The sequence below is a fragment of the Hirundo rustica genome, chromosome 12, assembly GCF_015227805.2.
Source record: "Hirundo rustica isolate bHirRus1 chromosome 12, bHirRus1.pri.v3, whole genome shotgun sequence".
NCBI classification, from domain to species: Eukaryota; Metazoa; Chordata; class Aves; order Passeriformes; family Hirundinidae; genus Hirundo; species Hirundo rustica.
The window spans coordinates 8,274,759-8,298,700 of NC_053461.1; the positions used below are offsets into that span (position 1 = coordinate 8,274,759).

The 23,942-nt window shown below is 41.2% G+C and overlaps 1 protein-coding gene across 1 annotated transcript in view; it reads left to right on the top strand.

The window, feature by feature from the left end:
• The window catches only part of PPARG (peroxisome proliferator activated receptor gamma), a 52,003-nt gene that overhangs the window by 13,800 nt on the left and 14,261 nt on the right, over window positions 1-23,942 (top strand). The window contains exons 2-4 of the mRNA XM_040076031.2: window positions 18,493-18,720; window positions 20,719-20,888; window positions 22,338-22,476. Of these exons, the coding sequence (XP_039931965.1) occupies window positions 18,501-18,720; window positions 20,719-20,888; window positions 22,338-22,476 (529 nt within the window). The 5' untranslated portion in view covers window positions 18,493-18,500. The remainder of the gene's footprint in view (window positions 1-18,492; window positions 18,721-20,718; window positions 20,889-22,337; window positions 22,477-23,942) is intronic.

The following is a 23,942-nucleotide window of genomic DNA, read 5'->3' on the forward strand; positions in this document are numbered from 1 at the left end:
AGATATCAGGGCTTGTTTGGCACCAGTGATTTTATGACTGAGGAATTCAATTATAGGTGTGTTGGGAGTACCAAATCACAATCCTTTAAATTACTAATGGGAGACAAAGCTCTTTATCATGGCCTGAATGTGTTCACATGAAATGTTCAGTCCTGCCCTCTGCAAATAAACTTTTAGTACTTACACCATGCATCTGCACTGGCTGTGTGTCACCACTGTAAAAACGATCCTCAATGGCTGCTGAATCACTCTTCAAACACTGCCCGATCAGGGGCGACGTTATCCATGAGATCCCTTCCTGTAGGCATGGAGTGTTCAGCTGGCCATTTTCCCCTGCTGTGTTGTTATTATTTCTCTGGAGCGGTGGTGGATTTGTTGGCAGGAAGGTTCAGCCCATGTGACATCAGCGAGCTCCCCAGCGATAGGCGGTGAACGCTATTGGCGCACGTTTGTTTGCGCTCTTGTTGGACACACGAGTGTCACAGAGGTCCTGGGCTGGTGATGCAGAGAATGACTTTGGACTTGCCCAGGAGAGGCAGATTAGGCTGGGATCAATTGCAGATTAAGCCCTGTCTGACACTGCAGGAAGGCTCCCTGCTGCTGGAGCAGCGCGCTCGTAACTCTTGTCAGCCATGGAAGAAAGAAGGGCTGCTGCGGGAAATGCAAATTTGACTTGTGGGGGGATCCCCCTGCTCACAGCTGGGGCAGGGACATGCAGGGGACCTGTTCTGGGTGTTCCAGGGCTGGGCATCTCTCCTGGAGAGCCGCAGACACGGAAACTCGTAAAGGCGGCAGGACTGATGCAAGGTCCCTTTGAATCTTGGTAGGATTTTGTTGGTTTTGTCACTGCTATGATCTCCAAACCCTCCCATTTTACTGGGGCATCGTTGTAGGAATGTTTTATGCACACTGCCCACCCCAAACTATTAAGCCAGCCAGTTATAAAAAAAGTAATTCGCTTTATTTCATCATCACTTCCTTTTCTTCTTTTGGCACCTGTATAGCTAACAAAAAAAATGTTGTTTGCCTAGCAAGGGTTCAAAGCATAAAGCTTTCATCCTGAATATCTGAAAACCAAAATATATAATTCTTTTTGGCCATCTCTTTACTGACCAATGGACTTTACTTTCGGTGAGAAAATTATTCTTTCCTAAATAAGAACTTACAAACAGTTGTTGGTTTTTACCATCTTGAGCGTTTGAAAATTTAAAGCTACAAGCAACATCATTCAACTTCTAGTTATTTAACTAATTCTCTTTTTTGGTTTCATTGACATAGAGGCAAAAAGACTAGGAAGTGTTGGAGTCTTAAAGTATTTAAAATGTTTATTATACTTAATATATAATAAGTACTTAACCACTGTGACTGGTAGCTAGTAATCCGTCCATAGCACTGATTTTGAGAATTGATTTTACAACCTCCTGCTTTTAGACTAGTGTTGGGGGTTAAGTTTGGTTTTGGTTTTTTTCTTTCCCTATAGAATTTTTCCCCCCCATAAGTTGCTAAGAGACTAAATACTGATGCTTAAAGGGTACTTGACCCACACAAAAGAAGTGTCTAGGGTGCTAGATCACTTAGTTTGGGGGGGAGGGAAAGGCTTGGGGGCTCCAGGAGCTGAGGGTGGTTTCTTCTGCTCTCGGTTTCAGAGAGGACGGTCAGGTGATGGCTAGCTGTGTGAATAGTCCACTGTTAACGGAGGGTCCGGTCCTGGGAATTCTATCATCTGCTGGAGCGCCCAGGAATTCGGAGCCCCTCACCTGCCCTGCTGGAGCTGGGTCAGCCCCATCCAGCCATCGCGGCCTCTTCAGCACTGCTCACTTTGCCTGCCAGGACACCCCCTGCCTGCTGGGGACAACCCACCGTTTCCAGTCATCAGCCCCGGGGTTTCCACTGTTTTGGCTTGGTGCTCTTGGGGTCCCAAGAGATCAGACTGCCTGGGACTTGTGAGACAAAGCCCCTCGGGGTTCTTCGTTCTGTTTATTATTATTGCTGTAGTTGTTGTTTGTTTGTCCTGTTATATTTGCTAGTAAAGGACTGTTATTCCTTTCCCCATAGCTCTGACTGAAAAGCCTCTTAAATCTTCTAAATTATAATAATTTGGAGGGAAGGGATTGGAATTCCCCATTCCTAGAGAGGCCCCGCCTCTCCCTAGCAGATACCTGTCTCTCAAACCTAGACAACCAGGTTCATGAAATCCTAGGGAAGTGTGTGAATTTCTGAGACAGAATCTATATTGTGAAAGGGAAAGAGCAGTGCTGTAGAGGTAGATATTCCACAAAGGAATAGGAATGTATTCCAGAATACACCCAGTGCTGCCCTGGTGCCCTGAATGCAAGTCCACAGGGCTTAAAACTCCTCACAGTTTACTCTCGGATGACACTGGTTTAAAAAAAAAAAAAAAAAAATAATAATAATAATAAATATATATATAAATATATATATATATATATATATAAAATATTCAGGGAAATACCTTTGTTAAAATTCTGGGGGAGGTTTTGTTAATTCCCTCTCAGCCTCTAGGAATGTAGGAATGCACTGGATGTCTGTCAAGCCCACAGGCTTGTCCATGCTGCAGAAATGTATGAATTTGTCTCTATACAGTGCTGCCATTGCTCTTTTCCTTATCTGTGAAGGAAACACAGCAACTCCCACTGGGGAAATTTCATCTTAACTTGATCCTAAAATAAAAAAATCAAGGGAAAGGTCATATCCTAATAAGCTGTGCAAATCTAAATTCCCAGGGAGCTTCAAAATGACATTGTATGACTAGGGCATTAGCAATTTTCCAGCGTGTATTTTTGAACTGCGTACAATAGTGGTTTGAAGATCCCAGAACAAATAGTAAAAGCAAGATAGAACTGGCAAGATGCAAGACCCGGCTGAGAGCTGTGATTCACAGCACGTGGCCCATTGATAATCCAGGGAAGCTGACAAACAGTGGAATTGGCAACTTTCTCTGCTTTCATTGAGATGGAAATCTCGGGGGGGGTGGAGCTTTTTTAGCTTTTTATCATTCACTCGATGTGATGCGTTATTGTGATGTCAGGATCAATGGCTTGCACTTTTCCCCCAGTCAGATTGCAGAGCATCTCTTCCCTGGGATTGCCTGAGGAAGGTTCCTTGTGGTACCTGCATGGTCTGGATGTCTGTGCTGGGGGAGATTTTGGATTGTTACGGTCAGGTGTTAAGCAGCACTCCTGTTCAAAACAAACGCTGCCATTGCTGTTCTGCAGAAAGTAAATTCGGTGGACTGTTGGAAATTTTACAGCCAGGTTCAAATGAGCCAGTATTTTTCTCCAAATTATCTTGTCTGACTCAGTATATGGAGAAAGCTGTAAAAAATAATCTATAGTTCTGGAATGAACCAAGGCCAGTACCAGATTGCACCACAGACAGTGCAGAAATCAGAATTAGACCAATTTCTGACTGTATTAGTTGTATTAATGGTGCACACCATGTCACAGAGGTTTCCCTTGTGTTGGGAAGGTGTGCCGTGAGGCGAACACTGACTGCTGGAGCCCAGTGAAAACCAGTCTGCTTTACAAATATTCTGCTGTTTAGCCTAATTTGTGGTGCTGCATTGATAGCAGAAAGTGAAGGTGAGAGATCAATAGCAGGCTCTAAATTCACAAACTCAGTGAATTCACCACAGTTTGGGTGAGTGGGATAGAATTAGATCATTGCTGATTTCCATCCTGGTCATGTCCCTCTACACCAAACACATCATTGCTGGTGAAGAGCCACCAAAGCTGCTGCAAAATAATTCCTCCGTTTGTGCGGAGCATAGGGATAAGGTTTAGAGCAAGTGTTCTCACCTTTGTTAGCAAAGGACAGGGGAAAGGGGGTGGCAAGCACTGGAGACCCCTTCTGATCTCATGGATTGGAGGTGATCCCAAAAGTTCCAGAGGGAGTTTTGCATCAGGAGTATCCTACCCTGACATTCAGAGCTCTGGTACACTCCACCTCGCTGGATGGAACCCAGCTGTCCCTTCACAATTCGCTCTTTGGCGATACTCTCAATAGTATTTTAATGTGATTCTTTTTGAACACAGCTGGATCTTTAAAGACATCAGCCATCAGCGTACAGAAATTTGTAACTATTAAAATTTGTTTGGCAACTCAAAAAAACTGAGAAAAAAAGTGCCAGGAGTTCACCCTCAGTCTACATCAGAGTCACATGTTTAGTGTTCACACGCCTGCTCGAGGGGTTACAAAAAGTCACAGCAATGACTTTTAGTTCCTCACACCAAACTTGCTTGCCTAGAAAAGGAATCTCCTCAAAAGAAAAACGGGGCTATGGCAGCAATCATTTATTGCAAAGTTAACCTGTTGGTATTCTGGCCCGGCCGAAGATAAACTGCTGATTTTGAAATAAACCTGGCCAGTTATCAAATATCCCAGAGTCTATGGGCAGAATTGCAGTGTGTGATTTGTGGTTTGTGCGTGAGAATGGCACGTGTACTTAGGTTAAAGGAATATAGTTACACATAATTATTCAAAACAGCACTTCCCAGGAAATTAATTAATATATATTTCAGTAGGGGGAAAAAAAAAAAAAAAAAGGCAAGAAATAAGCTGTCAATGTTATCAATCATAGTATTTAACTCTACACTTTTGGCCTGAGTTGTGGTGCATCCTTATATTTATCACAACATGAAACTGAAGGATTTGCTTCTGTCAGCTGCCCTCTTAGATTCCTTGCACAAGAAATTCCTACAGCAATTTAAATATAGCAAAACCCCAAGACGATGACAAGAACACATGACAGAGGAGGGAACTGAAATTTTCTCAATCTCTTTCTTCCCTTCTTTTTTAATGCTGTTAAAAATTAACACAGCTGCTTTGCTGGTACCACTATTGTTAATGTTGCATAACCCTATAATTATTAATCTTTTTGAAACACTGATAGGATTTGATTATACACTTCTCCCCTCAAGTGAAAGCAGCCAACGCTGTCAAAGACAGGATGGCAGCTCAGATTTCTGATGAGAGCTGGAATCTCTGTGGACAAATCTCACGTTCAGGGTTCTGGAGGGTTCCAGATCCATGGGAGCAGAGGTGGCTGGGGCATGCTGAGATTTCCTCCCCTCTCTCCACAAAAATCTGTGATAAATACAAAGCACAGGGGGCTTGACTGCTTCAGCCCAGCGTTGGCAGATTCTTTCCAGCTGCAAACAAATCTCCAAAAATGACCAGTTAGGGTTAGCTGTTAAAAATAGCAGCATTGTGAAACTGGACATTAATAGCTTTCTCCCGAACTGTTCTTAGCCGTGGATCCTCCGCTTTCCGTTTGTGTCCTCCAATGATGTCATTTTAACTCTTCAGCAGTTCTGCTCAAAAATAGCAAATCCAGTTTTCCTCTCCCTGGAACAGAATGATGGGCACAGTGACAGTGGCCCTGTGAGTGTCACTTGTCACGTGCTGACATTGTGGGATGAAGGTCACTGATATTGAGGAGAATAACATCACACATGATTTTTTTAAACGGTCGGTTTATTGCAGAGGCAAAGAACAGTAGCAGAAGCCCTGGAATTCTGTTTATTATTGGCAGACACAGATATTCAAACAGATATTTGAGTACATATTTAAATGGGAATACAAACAGCCCCTGCTTTGGGGGTGAGGGACACTTACAGGGGGGACAGGCAGCTCACGAGGGTGGAATCATTTTCCACACCTTGGCAGGTTAAAATGTTTGTTCCATCATGGGCAAAGCAAGGCAATTTCCATGGGGGCATTGGAAAAATTTTACTTGAAAATAGACAGGTTGACAAAAGGAGGAACAAATCCTATCAGGCATGTTCTTAGGGTATTAATAACACAGGGAAAGGATAACCCAACAGAAAATAAGATCAAATAAATCTCTTCCTTTTAGTTTTCAGATGCATTGTAAGACCCAAACCACACCAGATAGCTTATTAGAAAATACAGTAGGTTTTTGAAGCTGTAACAAAGTCAGGACTTTGTAGAATTTCACATTAATATATCATCATGTGGGTTATATTTAAACTCTTTTTGAAGTGCATTAATGATTTTGAAATTAAATAAAAGACAAAATCATGTTCTTTCCCCACAAATATTTTGTCCTTTTTATTGTTATAAAAGGGCTGCAGGGGGACTATTCATCTTTTAGTTCAGGTTCAGACAGCATTTCCCCATCGTGTTTGCAGTAAGTTACTCCTGTGCTCTGAAGAGAATGGTATCTTGGTTTGGTTTTTTTTTTTTTCCCTTGAAAAGTACATTTGGAAAAGAATTCAATATTTCCATCAATTCTGGGCTGTGTTGGGAGTTGTCTTTTCTCAGAAAAGTGTGAGGGGTGGGTGGCAGGAGTGTTCAAGTCCCCTTCTTGAATTATCCCCTAAAGCTGAGCTGATAATCCCTTTCTGAGTCACGGATCGTGGTATTTTCTTTTTGAGTGGTAGAGGGAGTTGAGTTTATCAGTTTCAGATGGCAGGAAGGAAAATTACATCACTGAAAACAACTTGATTTGCCCAATGCATAAAGTGACATCCAGGACTATTTTGAGTTAGTTAGGGACGCTGTTGGCCCATAAAATTACAATATTAACCCATTTTATTTAGTTCAAAACTTGAGATAAAGCAGTTCTGTTCTGGGGCTTTCTGCTATCATTATTTCACAGTAACTCAGATCCTGGGTGCTGGATCTGAGGCTATTTCGTGGGTTTTTTTCCCTCTGCTCAGTAGTTACCATAGTTTTAAGTACCAGTTTGCACAAAGCATTCCTGAAATATGTAAACCAGGAAAATCCTACTGAAATTCCTCTATTTTTTGCTGAAAGTTAGAAATACAATAGCACAAAAGGAAGTATATTGGTGATAACCTAATTCCCAGTTTTTATAGCGGATGCTTTAGTATTCTTGGTATTATTATTATTAGTTGAACACAGGTCTTAAAATTAATATTTATAAAAATAATTCTCAATGCTTAATTTCCTTCAGAAATTTCTCAGCTCTTTTTTTTTCTGGAATAAAACACTGATCACAGTGTGACTTAATACTGCATTTTATACTGACCACCCACCCCCCCCCCCCCCAAAAAAAAAAAAGGAGGAATGGGGAACATTCTCTCGAAGCCTGTAGTCCAACAGAAGGCTCACAAGTGAAACTGCTCAAGGTAACTTCAATCTAGAGCAGAACTCCACATTAATTTCCTTCTGCTCATTAAATACTCCCCAGAGTGTTGCAATTGCAGTTAAAACAGCTCATCCTCCCAGCCTGAAGTCACCTTGACTTCAGGATAGCTCGAAAGCTCCCTGGAAAAAATGAATATTTAGGAAGATGGGAGCACATGAGAGGCAGAGAACATTGATCTAAACCTGTGATAAGTATTCAGCACTATTGAGAGCAATCATTCTCGAATTACATGTGAAAACATGTCAACATGTTTCAGCTGGGAATTTTTTGGAGGGTCAAAAGTACAGGAGTCAGGTGACAAGGGATTGCTCTGGTGCTGGAAAGTGGCTGAGCAGGTTGGATGCTTTGCAGTTCGTAAGGTTAATTTTTTTTTTTTTTTTTAAGATGAAAGAGATCCATTTGTGCAACAGATGATGGGTGTTCAAAAGTTCACGTGTCTGTATTATTGCATTATTGTAGTTGGGTACTCGGTGTGAGGTAGAAAGCCTGCTGTTGGATATAATCAGTTTGAGGGGGGTCCCTTTTACTTTCCCGGTGTTTATCTTGTCAGAATAATGTTGGCATATCACTTCTGGCTCCCCTCCAAGCTTAGGAAGGTCTGCTTGAAGAATTTCAGCCCCTAACGAAAATACCCTTCAATAGCTGTGTGCAAATAACTGCATTCCCCGTGAAATCTGAGAATCTCAGATAAATTAAAGATAAACCAATACAGTTATCAAATATCCCAGAGTCTATGGGCAAAATTGCAGTGTGTGATTTGTGGTTTGTGTGCAAGATGATGAATTTGGGGGGCAGCTAAAAGAGCCTTCTTTGGTACTTTTTGATCCGCTTTCTCAGGATTTTGGTGTGTTTGAATTACCTTGACATCTCAGTGGCTGTAGAGGCACAGAGAGCATTATTTTATACTGGCATGTACCAGAAATTCTGCATAATTCTATACAGGAAAGTGTATTTGCTGTTTCACTGAGCTGGCTGTATTTAATGCAGAAATAATGCTCAGCGTGTTTACATTCATGAATGAGTTTTGCAATATGGCGCTTTTTCACTTTTACAATTTGGTGATTGTCCAACAGATTCAAACATTTTGCCAAAACCCAGCACAGAGTCAAATCGTGTGGGCCCTCCATGCAGTCTTGCTTTATTCCAGTGCATTTTGCATTTTTAGTGCTGGGAAGATGAGAATGTGATGGAAACCACTCATCCTGATAAGAGAGAAGCATTTTAATGGATTATTTGCAGTGTGTTTGACTGCCAGGGAAAAACTTCAAAAGTGGGATTTAATTCAAGGAATCAGTTTAAATTCATTTGACATTTTTTTCCTCCTCCTCCTCCTCTTCCTGTGGGAGTATTCAGTATCCTGCCATGGCAGGGAATTGCATTTAGGATATTAATGAGTGTATTTCACCCCACTCCAGTTGTGTGCCTTATTAGCTCATCTGTTGGAAACAATACTGAAGTTTACTGTCTTGTGAACATTTAAAAGCACTGACATGACAGAATCTGAAGAGAGAGAAAAATCCCAGGCTTCTTACCAACAAGATTCCGCATCCCTAAATTCCCTACTACTTCGACATGGATTGAGAAAACTCGATGTGGTTATTTCAGTATTAAAATTACAAAAAATTCTTCAGGACTAATATCAATTTTATTGCATCTATGATGCTTTAGAAGTTTACCTGCACGCAACATTTACTATTAAAGTTATTAACATTCCAAAAACAAATACAGACTTTGTGTTCTGAATTCCATAATGGAGTACAACTATTTAAAATCCTGTACTTAACTGATGCCTCAGCTGTTAATTATTAGCTAAGCACCATTTCCAAATAATGGAGCCTATTATTAATTTATTGAACTGCATTAAGAGACATGCTGATAATGACCTAATGAAACCAGATAAGCAGTGGAGCAGGAGATTGTCGTGTAAATAGCTGTGGTGCTTACACGGGTTTGTGCTCTGCCACATCACCTGAAATCCTGGAAAACCTCACACAGGCTCAGGCAGCCACAGAGGAACTGCCAAATTTTCATATAACACACCACGTGTGAGCACAGGATGAACTCAATAAATGTTATTGTCGTGTGTGAGCACAGGATAAACTCAATAAATGCTTTTGTGCTGTAGCTGAAGGCTTCAGACAGAGCTGTTCCCTACTGAAACATCAGCAGGCTCCTGGCTGACAGTGCCACTGGGACCTCGTGGTGCTGGGAGTTTCTTTTATTAACTCTGGGCACAGCCTTGCCACTGGAGCAGTCGTTTTACACAAGGAAATAGGGAATTTTATGAGACCCTAATTTCTTCTGGATGTGTATTACGACACACGATTTATCTGTGTGCATGAGATGTAATTTAATAACATATCTAAACTGAAGAGGTCCTTTCTTAGACAAAAACGGAGTTTTTAAAAGTGCTTCACTTCAGGCAGGTGTTTCAATGCCATTAGCAGGAGTGCAACATTCAAAATGAGTGTTTTGCTTAGTTTTGAGCCAAACACTGAATTTCTGTCAAAGCTGGAAACCTTTCTGTTGACCTCAAAGCAAGTTTGACTCCTGAAAGCGCAGTCACAGGTGGTGCAGATGAAACTTCTGAAGGGGTCCCTTGCTCTTAAAACCCTTCCAATGACAAATGTGGCAATTTTGGAACTCTGGTAATTCTTGCAGTCGGTAAAGCTTTTGCTAGACCCATACAAAGCCTGCCCAGCAGAAATAATTGCCAATTATTAAAGTTATGTTGAGCCTTGGAGCCAAACACAGTCCTGAGAACGTTAACACGGTTATCAAGTGAATTGTGTGGTGCTGTTCCAGCTGACAAAGCCCTGCTATCTCGTGTCCCACACGGCATTTTTGGGGATATTTTAGAATCAATTACTTCCTTCAGCCCGGGGAGGCACCTCCAGGGCTGGAGCAGACCTTCCCCTCTGCCGCAGGCCAAAGGGGGCAAAGGGCTCTCCCAAGAAGTCACCCCTTGGTGATTACAAAATCCAAAGTGATTCATTGCCTGTCTATCAGGATCCTATTTTAAATCACAATGATTCATGGAGAGCAACGCCCACATTTTATATAATGAGGTAGTTTTACAATACTGCCAGCACAAGTCAGAGACGTACTGTTTGTTTCTGCTTTCCTGAGATCCCTCAAAACCAACAGGAGCCGCATTTCAGTTCAGCCAGGGCACATTGTAAAAGCCAATTTGTGCTCCTACAGCGGTTTATTCTGATTTTATATTACCAAGCAGATGATACCTTATTTTTCAGATGTTTATTTTTCTGATGCTCTATATATATATGGGGATTTTTTCAAAGAAATTAAATAACAATCATTTCTATTTCAAAGAGTGGGAGAGATTTTTAAGGGGTTTTTGAACCAAAGGCACTGGAAGAGAAGCCTTTCATCAGGATTACTTTAAGTTTCAGCCCACGGTGTCTCACAAAGCATGACTGGAAGTAGGAAAGTGCAGTTTCTCTGCTCAGGGATTTCTGAGAACAGTTTGGGGATCCTTTCCCACAAACTTTGAATCTGATTTAACAGAAATTGTCTCCTCGTCTCACTGTTTTGCCAGTGCTGTGACTACAGTAGAACACTTTTATTTCTCTTGTAGTCAGATTTTTCCACCAGGAGCCCGACTCTGCCACTTCCAGAAATTTGTAGTGAAGTTCTCCATGATTTTGAAGTGCTGTTCCTGTTAAATCTGACCCACATGCCCGTGAGTGTTTCGGATCTATAAGTCAGTATTTCTTATACAGAGATTTCCCCTCGTCCAATATTCTCAGTTTCGGTTTTGAGGGCAGCCTTGCAATCCGTTTCCTTCAAACCCCGGAATAACCCGAAGTTTCGTGGATCTCTATCCAGTAGCAGAATGTAACAAACCCTACATTTACAAATTAAAACAGGACAGGAGGATTTGTAGCGTATCTGAGTAGCCCGTGGCATTTTTGAACTCCTTTCTCATTTGCAATTATATTTACAAGGGTTTATGTTGCTGCAAGGGTATAAAATGCTGCTGTTCCAAGCAACCCAGGCCATTTGGTGTGAACTCCATAGAACAGAAAATATATTTTACACCAAACAGCTCTATTATCCCCTAAATAGGCTTTTCTTCCTCGTTTCTATTAACAACTGCCTCTTAAACATTGTGGTAAATTTTATGGACTGTGCTTTTAGTGAGCACAGCTTGCAGTTATAATTCAGCTACAGGAGTAAAAAACATTTCCTGCTGATTTATAAGTCGCTCTTTTTTTTGAGGGGGGAGCTTTCCAAGTGTTTGGATTTACGCAGTTTCTCCTGGTGTTTTACTGTGCAGCCTTGCTGAGAGGATGGATGGGTTGCCTTCCTCTTTTTTCCTTTTATTTGGCTTTTTGTAGGATGTGGTTGTCATCCCGGCCCCACTGGGATTTCTGAGTCACCCAGCACCGGTCAAACTGGGAGATGGGACAGAGAGGAGCATCTCCAGCAGTGTCTGAAGGAGTTTCTGGGTTTGCTGGCACGCCTTTAACAGTCCTCTCAGCCCCAGGTCGTTGCTTTTCCCTCTGCTCTCGGAATTCGGGCCCTGTGCTGGTTCTGCAGGTTGGGACAATGGGTGGGAGAGGAGCCTCAGCTCCTGCCCCTCCTCTCACTGATTAACTCTTCAGCTGGGTTCATCCACCCTTGTGCCCTGGCCTGACAAATCCATCTGGTCCAGAACCCTCCACTTGCTTCATTCCTCAGAAACACAGAGCATTTATTCCCTTCTTTCCAAAGTATGTTCTCTGTGTGGCATTTTTTGGGGGATTTCCAGGTGGACATATCAATTTTTTGGGGATGTCTTTAGATGGCTTCAGAGCTGGACCTAAAGAACGGTGAAGAAAATGTCATCACTTGTCTTGAAGTGCTTTTAAAGTCATCCGTGTTTAAAAATGTCATTATCAGTCATTTGTGAACTCATCTTTTCACTAAGTTACTTTTTTATTGTGGAGCTATTTTGACACTCAACATTTGCTAGAGACATTGGGTATTTTCTTTGTTTTCACAGCAAAGTTAATTTGCGGGGAGCTTTAGTTTACAGTTCTTTAATTGAAACGAACCCATAAAATTTTGCTTCTTCTGTCCTGTAGTGAAGTCAGTTTTCGTTCCTGTACGTGTTTTCAATAGATTCGTGCTTGGAAAGGCAATTCCGAGGTGTGGTGAGGCAGTGGTGCCCCCAGGAGTGCGCCTGGCTCTGGGCTGGCTGCACCATGGCTTCAAAAACCCTTTGAATTTACAATCAAAAATTTAACAATTCTTATTCTCTCTGTAGCCTGGACCCTTTTCCCACATTCACAGTGATTTCTAACATGGAATTTGTTTGGGAAACGACTGCTTTGGATAACTATTTTAATTCTATCAATATTAAATATTGCTGTTCAGTGTGTTTGCTCATCATCACATTACTGAAATATTTTCTGCCCTGAATTCTGACTTTTTCAGCATGTGCGTGGATAAAAACAAAAAACAAACAAAAAACAAACAAACAAAAATCTTTATATCTCTCCTTTTAAACAATAAAAATTCTTTTAAGGAATTTTTACAGGATTTTAAAGAACTTTTAAATGATGGGGGTTTTTTTGTTTTTTTTTTTAAAGCAAGGCTTTATAGGTGTCAAACACTGAATTGGGGGCATCAGCCACTGAGGCTCTTTCTGAGGATCTTTTCACGTCCTTTTTTTTTTTTTTTTTTTTTTTTTTTTTGCTTGTCTGTTTGTTTTGGAGCATCACTGGCTGTGCCAGCAGAGTTCTTGGAAAGAGGTGGGGTTTTTTGTTGTTGTGGGTTTTTTTGGGTTGGTTTTTTTTTTTTTTTTTTTTTTTTTTTTTTTTTTTTTTTTAGTTAAGTTGTGCTCCCTCTGCTGACTCTGCAGCAGCAGGACACAGAGAGGTTCGGGTCCTGTGCCGGGAAATCGGGGCAAAATCGGGAATCTGCGGGCCGGGAATGCGTGAAACAACAACGGGCAACAGCCTTGAGCCATTGTTTGAGAGACAAAAAAAATCACAGTTTGGTTCATCCAAACCAAAATGATCTCTGTTTTATACAAACGTTGTCTGTTAGGAAAAGTCCATTGTAGTGGCAGTTGCTATTAGTGAAAAATTGATCATTTTCAATCTTGAGGAAGGGATCTCCTGAAGATTTAAAGCTTTAGAGCTCTGCTGTACTCTGGCATAATCAGGAATATTAAAAATCTGTGGAGCAATCCCACACCTGCTGGAGAGGAGTGATGTTTTATGGAGAGCACAGAGAATGGAGGGCAGGGAGGGAAGGTAATGTTCTTTCACTGGAAAAACAGAGAACCAAGACAAAAATCTGAGGATTTGGAGGTTTGTTTGTTTGGTTGGTTTTGGGTTTTTTTTGTCAGGAAAAAAGCAAATGCAGTAAGATGTGATTTTTCTTTAAATAACCTGAAGTTCAGTGATCCCATTGAACACTGCCACACAAAATTTCTGTGTCAGAGGCAAGGAGAGGACTGAGTTATTGCCAGGGGAATGCCAGGTGGTTATCACAATTAATTTATCTAATTATTAATTATTAATAGATATTCATAATAATTATTAATAATTTAAAGGGTCTGCTCCCTTTTTAAAGCCCTTCTGCAGCCTTCCCCTCTAAAAACTCAGTGCAGATCTGAGACTCAATGGATGTGCTGCCATCACGTAGGGGAGAAGTGTTTTTATATGTTTTAACAACATAAAATGTGTTGTTATTCTTCCAAACAGATAAATAAATTGAATCCGGGGGGTATCAAGCTGCGCCTTCACCATCTCTAAATTCTTCCTAAAAGCTGAGAATGATTGTGTGACTTTTACCAACTGATGCAGGATATTGTTTCACAGAGGGTCTGAGCTGCCCTAATTAAATTAATTGGCAAAAGTCCCATTAAGTTCTGCAGGGCTTGCCTATGAGTTTACTTGAAAAACTCAGACACCTTTATACAAGGGAGGAAATACAATCTGCTCCAGGAAATTTGTTTTCATTAGGAAAACCCCACAGCATTATTTAGCTCACCGATCAATTTGTCCATATTTACACCTGCCCATGCCATGTCATTACACCTCCCTTGATTTTAATAATGTTTCAAAGCTGAGAGGCTTCACCTATTTATTTTTCTCTTCTTATTTTCTGTAGCTCCTGTCAGTTGGGATGTTCTGGTTGCTTCATTAAATACCTGTAGGGTCATATTTTGGTAGTTTTGTCTGGAAAGAGCGTGTCTAGAATGCAGCATAACAGGCCCTTCAGGTTACCTGAGCACAGGTAGTGTTTATGGTAAAGAGCAGCTCGTGTTCCAGGATGTTTTTCATACCATGGCAGTCTCCTCTGTCAGATTTTATGTATTCCTGGGAGGAGAAATGCAGGGAATAACTGTCTGAGGAACTGGAGAGCAGATCAGTTAGGGGATGGGGTGAGTAATGAGAGCAGATTTCTGCCTATCAGCAGCAGAATAACCCAGGGTGGCTGTGCCAGGTGAGTTCAGTGCCTTTGGTTCCCTGCACATAACCCTGAGCAGTTCCACAGCAGATTAGACAGAGTGGAGGCACTTAGAAAGCTCCGTATCTCACGGCTAAATGTCATCTCAGCAGCATTATCTCTTTCACTCCTGCTCTTCTGGAGGATTCAATGTCCAAGCTCCTCCATCTCACTTCCCAAATAACCTCTCTGCTGCTGTTCTGCACAGCCCCTTGCTGGCTGAGAAGGAGTTTTGCACACGGAAACCTTTTAATTCCGATAAATACTTACAGAGCTATTACCTGGATGTCACACAGGCAGCTGTGAGTTATAAAAGCATTCTCTAGTCTGTTCATTGGACTTGTCTGTTGGATTTTTTAATCTTGGTTGTTGGGTTTTTTTGTTCTTTTAAAGCCATGAGAAGACTGCAATTAGTTGTTTTGGGGTTTTTTCCCAGAGGGAAATGTTGTCATTCCTCTTTCCTGGGGAGGGAAAAGGACAAAGTACACAGCAAAAATCAAGCTACATGCAAAATAGAAGTATTTGTAAAATAACCATTAAACATAGGAACAGTGTCCACATTTTGGTTTTCAATAATGCAAGAATAAAACCAGCATGGAAAATGCTTCCTTCCTTTCAGTATCTCTAATATAAATGAATCTGAAAATAGAAATTAATTGTTTCTACTGCAACAAGAAATTTTGTTAAATTGAACAAGATACCCATAATTTGCTTAGATAATGTGTGAAGATTGGAACTTTAAAACTGTAACGAGATGCTTTGTGTTTCATACCCCAAACCTGAGCAAACCTGGAAATCCTCATCATTCAGGAATGCTTAGGAACAATATTACTCTGGGATCTTGAGAGTCATGGGGTGTTAACCCCTGGAAGGGGTGGAGTTTATAGGCTTTTGACTAAAGATTTGTAAATGGCTGCTGCCTCAATAATGAGATTTTATTACCTTACAGCAGAAAGAGGAGTAGGATAGGGCAGAATTACTCTGTGACCTGCAGTAGCTGATAGGTGCAGCCACAATTCCATGGTTTTCTCCTAGGTGGAATTTTGACATTTGTGTTTCCTCTGTTCTCAGTTTATAGAGCATGTGTGTGATTTGGAACGACACAGAGGAAAAAAAAAAAAAAAAAAAACAATTAGTAGGGGGAAAAACAGCATGCATGAAACCAAATCCCTTATATTCAGTGATGCTTAAAACAACAGGTTACCTGTTAATTATTTAATTTCATTTTGTTTAATGTAAAACATAATAAAAATCACCTAAACCATCCGCATTCTAGGCTAGAAATCCTTTTACCACAAAACCACTCCGGCATTTCTTGGTAGACTTTGCTGAAATGATTTGGCTGTGCTGACTGGGAAACAAGATTTCTGATTAGGAATTACTACAAGCTCTGAGATTTTGGAGTGTGCCAAGCCAGACCTCTGGACTCACCTGTTACGTGAGTTTTTCTGAGCTGTGAGATATCTGTGCCCAGGGCAGTTCATGCACACTCTGGGTTGTTATGATGCAGGAGTTTCCCAGATTTACTCATGTTCTACATCATCCACTTCTCCAGAACATCCTGAGCCTAACTTATCTTTTGTTTTTCCTAACTTGCATCCTAATCAATATAAATTGCTTCTAACCCTTGGCTAAAATCTTAACTCTCTAAAATCATGGTCCAATCCCAGCCATCAGCTGAGTGAGGTGAAATCCAGCCCAGCTCTGACTTGCTGTTCAGCTCGCAGGGGTATCCAAGCTGAAGCTTTTGAACTTGAAAAGACAAAATGATGAGGTCTTGAGACTGGGAGAATATTTTTTGATGGAGAGTGCAGGAAAACTGTTAATTTTTCAGTGAGCTCAGTGGCAGGTGACTGAGATCCCCTCTCCTCAGTGGGGTGTCCTTGCCTTCAAGCAGGTGCTGAAGCTCTCCAGGTGCAGCCTCAGAGCAGGGAGGTGTCTGTGCCAGGGCAGTGCCAGTGTGTGAGTCCTCCTGCCTTTTGGAGGTTTGGTTTCCTGCAGTTATTCTTTGTCCACACAGCAGCCTGGGAGTTCCTGGGATGAACCTGGGCTGTAACTGGGAATGTTCCTGTAGCCATCCTTCACCCTCGAGGCAGAGCTCTAGTAGAAAGTAATAACCCTTGATGGCACTTACTTAAGGCAATATAAACCAATTTAAAACCTCTCTTGAATTTTGTGTTTTTCTAAAGATGTGTCTGGTCATTACAAGAAATGGGTTCTGACGAAGGAGTCTGTTCTGGTTTATTGCTTCATTGGGAAATCTGTTTTGGGAAGGCTTTTCCCAGTGTTGATGGCCAGGGATTTGCACTTTGTGCTCACAGAAAATGTCAGAGAATCTCCTGAGTTGGAAAAGACCCACATGGATCATGTGTCCAGCCCCTGGCCCCGCACAGCTACCCCAAAATCCCACCCTGGGCGTCCCTGGGAGCTCCTGGAGCTCTGGCAGCCTCGGGGCCGTGCCCACTCCCTGGGCAGCCTGGGCAGAGCTCCTGGGTTGAGCCCTGGATTTCAAACTTGAACATTTGGGAGGCAACACACAACACCAAGGTGCCCTGACGAGCTGTTACGTATTTCCCCAGGGATTTGTCACTTGTGGCAATTAGAAATCCTGTTGTTTCCTCTCTTTCATCAAGGATAACATCCCTAATATCCCATCCAGTGGGATTGGGGGGTGGCTGGGGTGCAGCAGCCCCTCGCCATTCCCTCTGCTGTGAGCATCTCTCCTCTCAAATTTCAGAATTAAAAAAGATCCCTCTCAGCCTCTGTTGTCAACATCAGGCAGAAGAACTGAAGGGTTGTGCTGGGAGTCCTAAAAGTGGGAAGAATGCTGGTGACATTCCTGGGGGAAGGCAAGGAGAAGTGCAACCATTTCTAGGCACTGGCATTTCGGCAGAGCTTGTGGGGAGGGCAGTCACAGCTTCACTTACCTGTCAAAAACAGGGGGAGCTCCAAATTCTGGAGCACCTCTACTCCAGTATCTTCATTTTGCAACAGCACTTTTGGCTGCCTGACAGAGTAGTTTTGATTCAAAGCAGATCAAATCGAAGTTTCTGTTATCTGGAGGTTAAAGGCCACTCACTTGATTGGGTCTGAAGTCCAAATTAAACAGCCAAAGTGACCAAGCTATTTTAGTTCTGAAACATCTCTTCTATTTTTAGGGTAGAATGTTCTTTTTATAAATCGTGGAAAATTAAACACAGACACTGGTTATAAAATAGCCTTTGTGCTTGCTGTAACTTACTAACTGCTTAATAGTTGAAATCTGCCTAAATCAAGGATTTTGGTTCACTTGCTGTAACTTACAAACTTTCCGTAGTCGAAATCTGTCTAAGTTAAGGATTTTGGTTCAGCTATCTGTCAGAAGAGGGCTTGGAAAAGCATTTCATGTCTCAATCTAAATTCGCTCGATTTGCAGAAGATTTTTTGCAGATAGATGTTGCTTATTTGTTTACTGCTTTCAAGGTTTGCATAGATATAGATGGAATTTGAAAAGTCATAACTTACATTTCCTTGATCCTTGGGTTCAAGACTGGGATTAAACTTTCTGGCAAACTCAAATGAGCACAGTTTTCAAATATTTCTGGTTGTTTGGAGGAAAACCACCACTATTTAATGACAGCTTTGGGGTTTTTTTCCTTAATATAAAAATCCTTGAGATTTTCGGGCGTTTGGGAAGAATTGTGCTTAGAAATTGCACAGAATGAGAATTATTTGTGGAAGACTTCTAATTTTGTTGGTGTGCATGCTATGGAGAGACGGAGTTAAGGTTTTCATTTTGACCCTCTGGGACACTTGGACCTCAGCTTGGGGCTGAAAAATTGGAGGTAAACAACTCCTTCTCCAAATGTCTTTTTCTCGTTTGTTTGCAGGGGTTACAATGGTTGACACAGAAATGCCGTTTTGGCCCATGAATTTTGGAATCAGCCCCGTGGATCTGTCAGCCATGGATGAGCACACACACTCCTTTGACATCAAGCCCTTCACCACCGTGGACTTCTCCAGCATTTCCTCCCCGCACTATGAAGATCTTCCCCTCGCCAGAGCTGACCAGTCAGGCCTGGATTATAAATATGACATCAAACTCCAGGACTGCCAAAGTAAGCTTGGCCTTTTCTGAGGTGTTTCCCTCATGTCCACGTTCCCTTCGTTCCCCAGGGCACGTGCTAGCAGCTAATTTGGATTTAGAATTCACGGATTTAGAATTCAGATCTCCTGTGCCAGCAGGGCTGTCCTTGCAGGGCAGAGAGAAAAGGGGGAATACCCACAGCAGACCTTCACCCTGCCAGAGCAGCAGCTGCAGTTTAGGAAAGGTTGCATGAAGCATCCAAAATTATATTTTACTGGACACATGAAGCTCTCTGTTGTCTCTTATTCCCATACCTCGTGTGCAGCTCTTCCTTTGAAGCTCAGTGCACACCATGCATAATAAACACCCTGAATATTGAAGAATGCCCAGCATACAGAGCATTTGAATTATTGACATGTGCAGCTTTTAAATTCCAAACAGCCTCAGAAACAGATGGAGTAGAAATATTGGCTATACCTGAGCCCCAGCATTGTTACAACTCCACCACAGCTCCTGGATTATTTACTTGCTCTGCTGCTCTTACACAATTTACACCCACAAAATGACACTAAATCATCCTTTTAGGAAAGGAAGTGACCTATTCCTAAATAAATCATTAGTGCATCCCTGCTCACAGTAGGAATGTGAGGTTGCTGTGCCTGGAACTCTTTTGAGTGTGCACTTCTGCTTAGGTCTGACCTCACTTTTGTTTGTAGTAATCTGTATGAGAGCTCCTTCAGGGAATTCTTGCTGGGGAAATGGCGGTGTTTAATTTTGGTGGTGTATCTCTGCACTGCTACTGTAATAAATGAATGGACGTTTTTCCAGCTAGTCATTTGTTTTTCTTTTGTTTAATTAGAAATATTCATAACACTTTAATGCCAAGTAGTTTTAGAGAGTGCAGCAGAGTTTAGATGCTATAAATCCTCCTCATATTTACTCTAGATAATTTCTTCCCAGTTTATATAGGAATAAATCTTTCTAGTTTGTATAGTATTACCAGTCTGGAAAAATAAAAATATTCACCTCCTTTAATGCTCTGTTACATCACTCCTGATGTAATGTAACACTCAAATGTCACAGCTCTCTCCTATGACCAGTGATGATTGATTTAAAGACATCATATTTGCTTGTTTGAGCTCATTCAATATTAGAAATTGCTCTCTTCATTAGAAACTTTCAGAAGAGAAAATTTATCTCTAAATTGCACCCAAAGTTCAACAGTTTTCCCCAGGAGAGAGCTAAATTTCTTGAAATATCCAATATTGTTTTATCATATATATATATATATATATAAAATTGAATAATATCTTTTTCTATTAGACACTTGAATATGTTTTAAACTAGATTAGACACTCCAGCCCCTCTCCCTGTAGGAGTTTTCAACACCTTAAAGGAATAACCCAGGTAGAGACTGAGTAAAGCCTGAATTCTCCGCCATTAATTTTTAATATCCCTGTCTTTAAGCCATTCCACACTCCAGAGCTGAAAGCTGCATCTGTGTTGCACTTTCTCCTTTGGGATCTGCCCCTTCCAGCTTTTCCAGCCCCTGAAATGCAGCTGCAGCTCCTTTTGCAGCCTTTGCCTGCTGCTGGCTCTGCTGTGGAGCAAATCCCTTCCCAACAACCCTGGGATGCCTCGTGGTTATTCCTTGCCACTTCCTCCACCAATCTATAAATCCAGAATAATTTATTCTATGAAAAAATAAATCCTATGTCTATGAAATTGTAAGATAGGACTGCTTGATTCACAACACTCCTTGTTGTTAATGGATTGTTATATTTAAAATATACTTTATCATGAAATGTTACATTTAAAACACATTTGAGTCCTGACCCCCTTTTCTTTGGATGCAATGGAGTCTCCTGCCAGTGGGATTCCAGATTAAGAACGTGCTTTTGCAAACCTCAGCTCCCAGGAACAGACCCACAGCAGAATCCTTCCCTGCTGGTGGCCAATATAATTTAATATAAAGGGCACCCAAGTAACGCCAAAAAAATCAGAGTATACCACTTCACTCTTCACACAGGTGCCATCAAGATGGAGCCTCCTTCCCCACCCTACTTCTCAGAGAAGGTGCAGCTGTACAACAAACCTCACGAGGAGGCGTCCAACTCACTGATGGCCATCGAGTGCCGCGTGTGCGGGGACAAAGCCTCTGGCTTCCACTACGGGGTGCACGCCTGCGAGGGCTGCAAGGTGAGCTGCATCCCCCTGAATGTTTGACGTCATTTTCATCTAAATAATCACTTGGTGAAATTACGCTTTTGCACTTTAAAAAAAAAAAAATATATATATAAACCAAACATCAATTTCTTTATGTCAATTTTCCCTGTGTATAAGTTATGGCTTAATAAGCAGGTAAAACCTGCTTGGTTTTGTTTTTACTAACTTCTTGTTGTTGTTGTTGTTGTTTAAAACCTAGCTTGCTTTTTACTTGTTGGTGTTATTGATCTATTCAATTTTTTTTGTGTGTTGTTTCTCCTTTTTTTCCATTATGTAAGCATGTCTCATTCCTGCTGCCTTAAAGGTCATGTGCGGAAAATTCAAATTCTTACAATGTAGCCAGATCACACCCATGCCCAACTCCAAAACTTTGAGCAATTAAAATTCAGGCTCTGTTATTCTGATTAATTAGAGTTTCTTTACCCATTTTACACATTTCAGGTGACCACAGAGAAGTCTGATGGTATTGAGGGATGTGCTTTCTGCTTAAAAACCCCACAGATTTTTTAATGTCAGTGATATTTAGGGTTCATAACATCTTAAGGACAAATGAATGGTGTGAAAAATTGCAGTCCTCAAGAATGAGAGAAGAAATTTCAGAGGATTAAACTGTTAATAATTCATTGAGTTCAAAGGAAAACATCAGAGTTTAACATGAAATTCCCATCTTCTCCATCTTCAGCATCCTGAGGAAAATAACTAAAAGGAAAGAACCAATCCAGAGCTTAAATAAAATTCTTAGCAGTGAATTAGGAACACACATAAAACAATAAGTACAAAGTACATTTTTTAAATTACAGTTAATTATATAAATAAAAGTTGGCATTATGTTTTTACTGTTATTATTCCCTGTGAGGAAAAGGTAATTTTTACAAGGAAAAAGGGGTGATAACTCTAGACAAACTTTTTAAATAAATTATGACAGATCCAAGAAAAGCATCTTCAGATTGTCAAAAGAGAAACAACCCAGAACCATTTTCATTTACTAGAAATTGAACTGCTGTTGGCAGAATTTTTGGTTTGTTGTGGTTTACACAATAAATTTCCTACACTGGTAGTGAAATTTAAATCTTGAAAATGTCACGTTTGGTTCCTTTGTCTCACAAGCAGTAGGACGAACGGAGCTTTGCTTCCTTTGGAGTTGTACTCTTAAATTCCATCCCTAATGTCCTTCTAACCCCACTGATCCCCTAAAGCTTCTCCAGCTTTTGGAGAATTTTACCCCTCTATCAAACTGAGCGGGAAACAACAGAGCAGAACAGGAGCAGAGAGGATGGTAAGAGGAGCTTAGCTTCCTTTGGAAATCCATCTGACAGGTGTTCTGGATAGGTGGAGAAGGGCCAGGATGGCCCTGACAGTTTCCTGCATCCTTTTCCATGGTTTTTTTTTTTTGTTGTTTTGTTTTTTTTCTGTCTCCTGCAGGGCTTTTTCCGAAGAACAATCAGGTTAAAGCTAATTTACGACAGGTGTGATCTGAACTGCCGGATCCATAAGAAAAGCAGGAATAAATGTCAGTACTGCAGGTTTCAGAAGTGCCTGGCTGTTGGAATGTCACACAACGGTGAGTGAGTGCACATGGAGTTTCAGGTTTTCATCTGGGAAATAGCATGGAACATCAACACAACTGCTGAATGTGCTGCTGGAATGCCCACATGTTCAGTTTAGAAATACCTGTCAGAGAGATTGCCCTGACTTTAGGAGCCTTTCAATGGTCTGAGATGGCTTTAACACCAAAATCTGATAGGTGGAGATTTGCTTTTCTCGTATTACTCTATAATGTAACATGAGCTGGTTTTACTCTCCATTATTCCTGCTCATTGGTAGTTCCTCCTGAATACATTCCTTGTGTAATTGCTGCTTCTTCCTAAATGTATTCCTCGTGTTTATTGCTATTTTTCACTTCGCTGTCTTATTTTCTGACCAGACTCTTTTGCCTGCTGGAGCTCAAGATGCCTTTCCTGGTAGCCAAAAAACTTAATTATGAGATATGGATTAGAGAATCTGAATCTTTGTGAAAAACAGCAGCTTGAATTTGCTGCACGGTCACTTATCAAGGGCTGTTGGCATCACTGAGTTAGCACTTCTTGCACTGAAACACAGCGGATTTGAAATGAAAACATTCATTTTCATTAATTGAATGTTTTTAAAAATCCCCGTCCTCCTTCCTAGGACATCCACATCTATCGTTGCCTCCTTTACCATAAGTAATGGCACAAAGAATATCACAATACTGCTATAGAAGAAAATCCCTCTGAACTTTAAAATTAACAGAGCAATTCATGTGGAAATACTTATGAATGATTGGGCAGGAGGACATAATGAAGATTCTTTGTTGCCTTGCTTTGGCAAAGCTGAGTAAAAACAGGAATTAAATGTCATAACATAGAGACTTATGTAATGCTAAGGGTAAAGAATTGCAAACATGACTGGGAAAATAATTTCTCTGTGGTTTTTTTAGAACTTTCATTATTTTCAATATAAAAAATGAGCCTGCTGTCCCCAAGAGGGAGGCTGGACTGTGGTTTGCAGAGTTAATACAAGCACTGAATATAAATTAGTCTGGGAAAGGTCTTGCTAATAGAAAATACGGTTTCCAAATTCCTGGGATGCAACAGCAACACTTAAAAATAAATCTAATTTTGAAATGCTACTGCGGGTATTTTTATAGTAATTCAGGAGAGTTTTTTATTATTATTTTCAGAGTGCATGCCAAGTTCTCCCCTGGCCTGGCAGCACAGCTCCCAGTTGAGTCTGTGGGATCCATGGGCAATTCCATCGGGAAGGGATGGCCCAGACCATTCTCTCTGGCTTGCAACATCTAGAACAGCTTTAAAATTCACATTTCACCCACATTTTTCCCTCTTTAGGCACTCCCCAGGCAGAAGCTGTGGCACCAGCAAGGTTCTGGGAGTCAGGGGAGGCAGGAAAATGGCAAAGTCATTTGCCCCAGGGCTCCAAGGAGCATTTTCCTTTGCTCCAACTGGGAGTTCTCCCAACAAGAACTCAGTGTTTCGATTCAAGAACTCA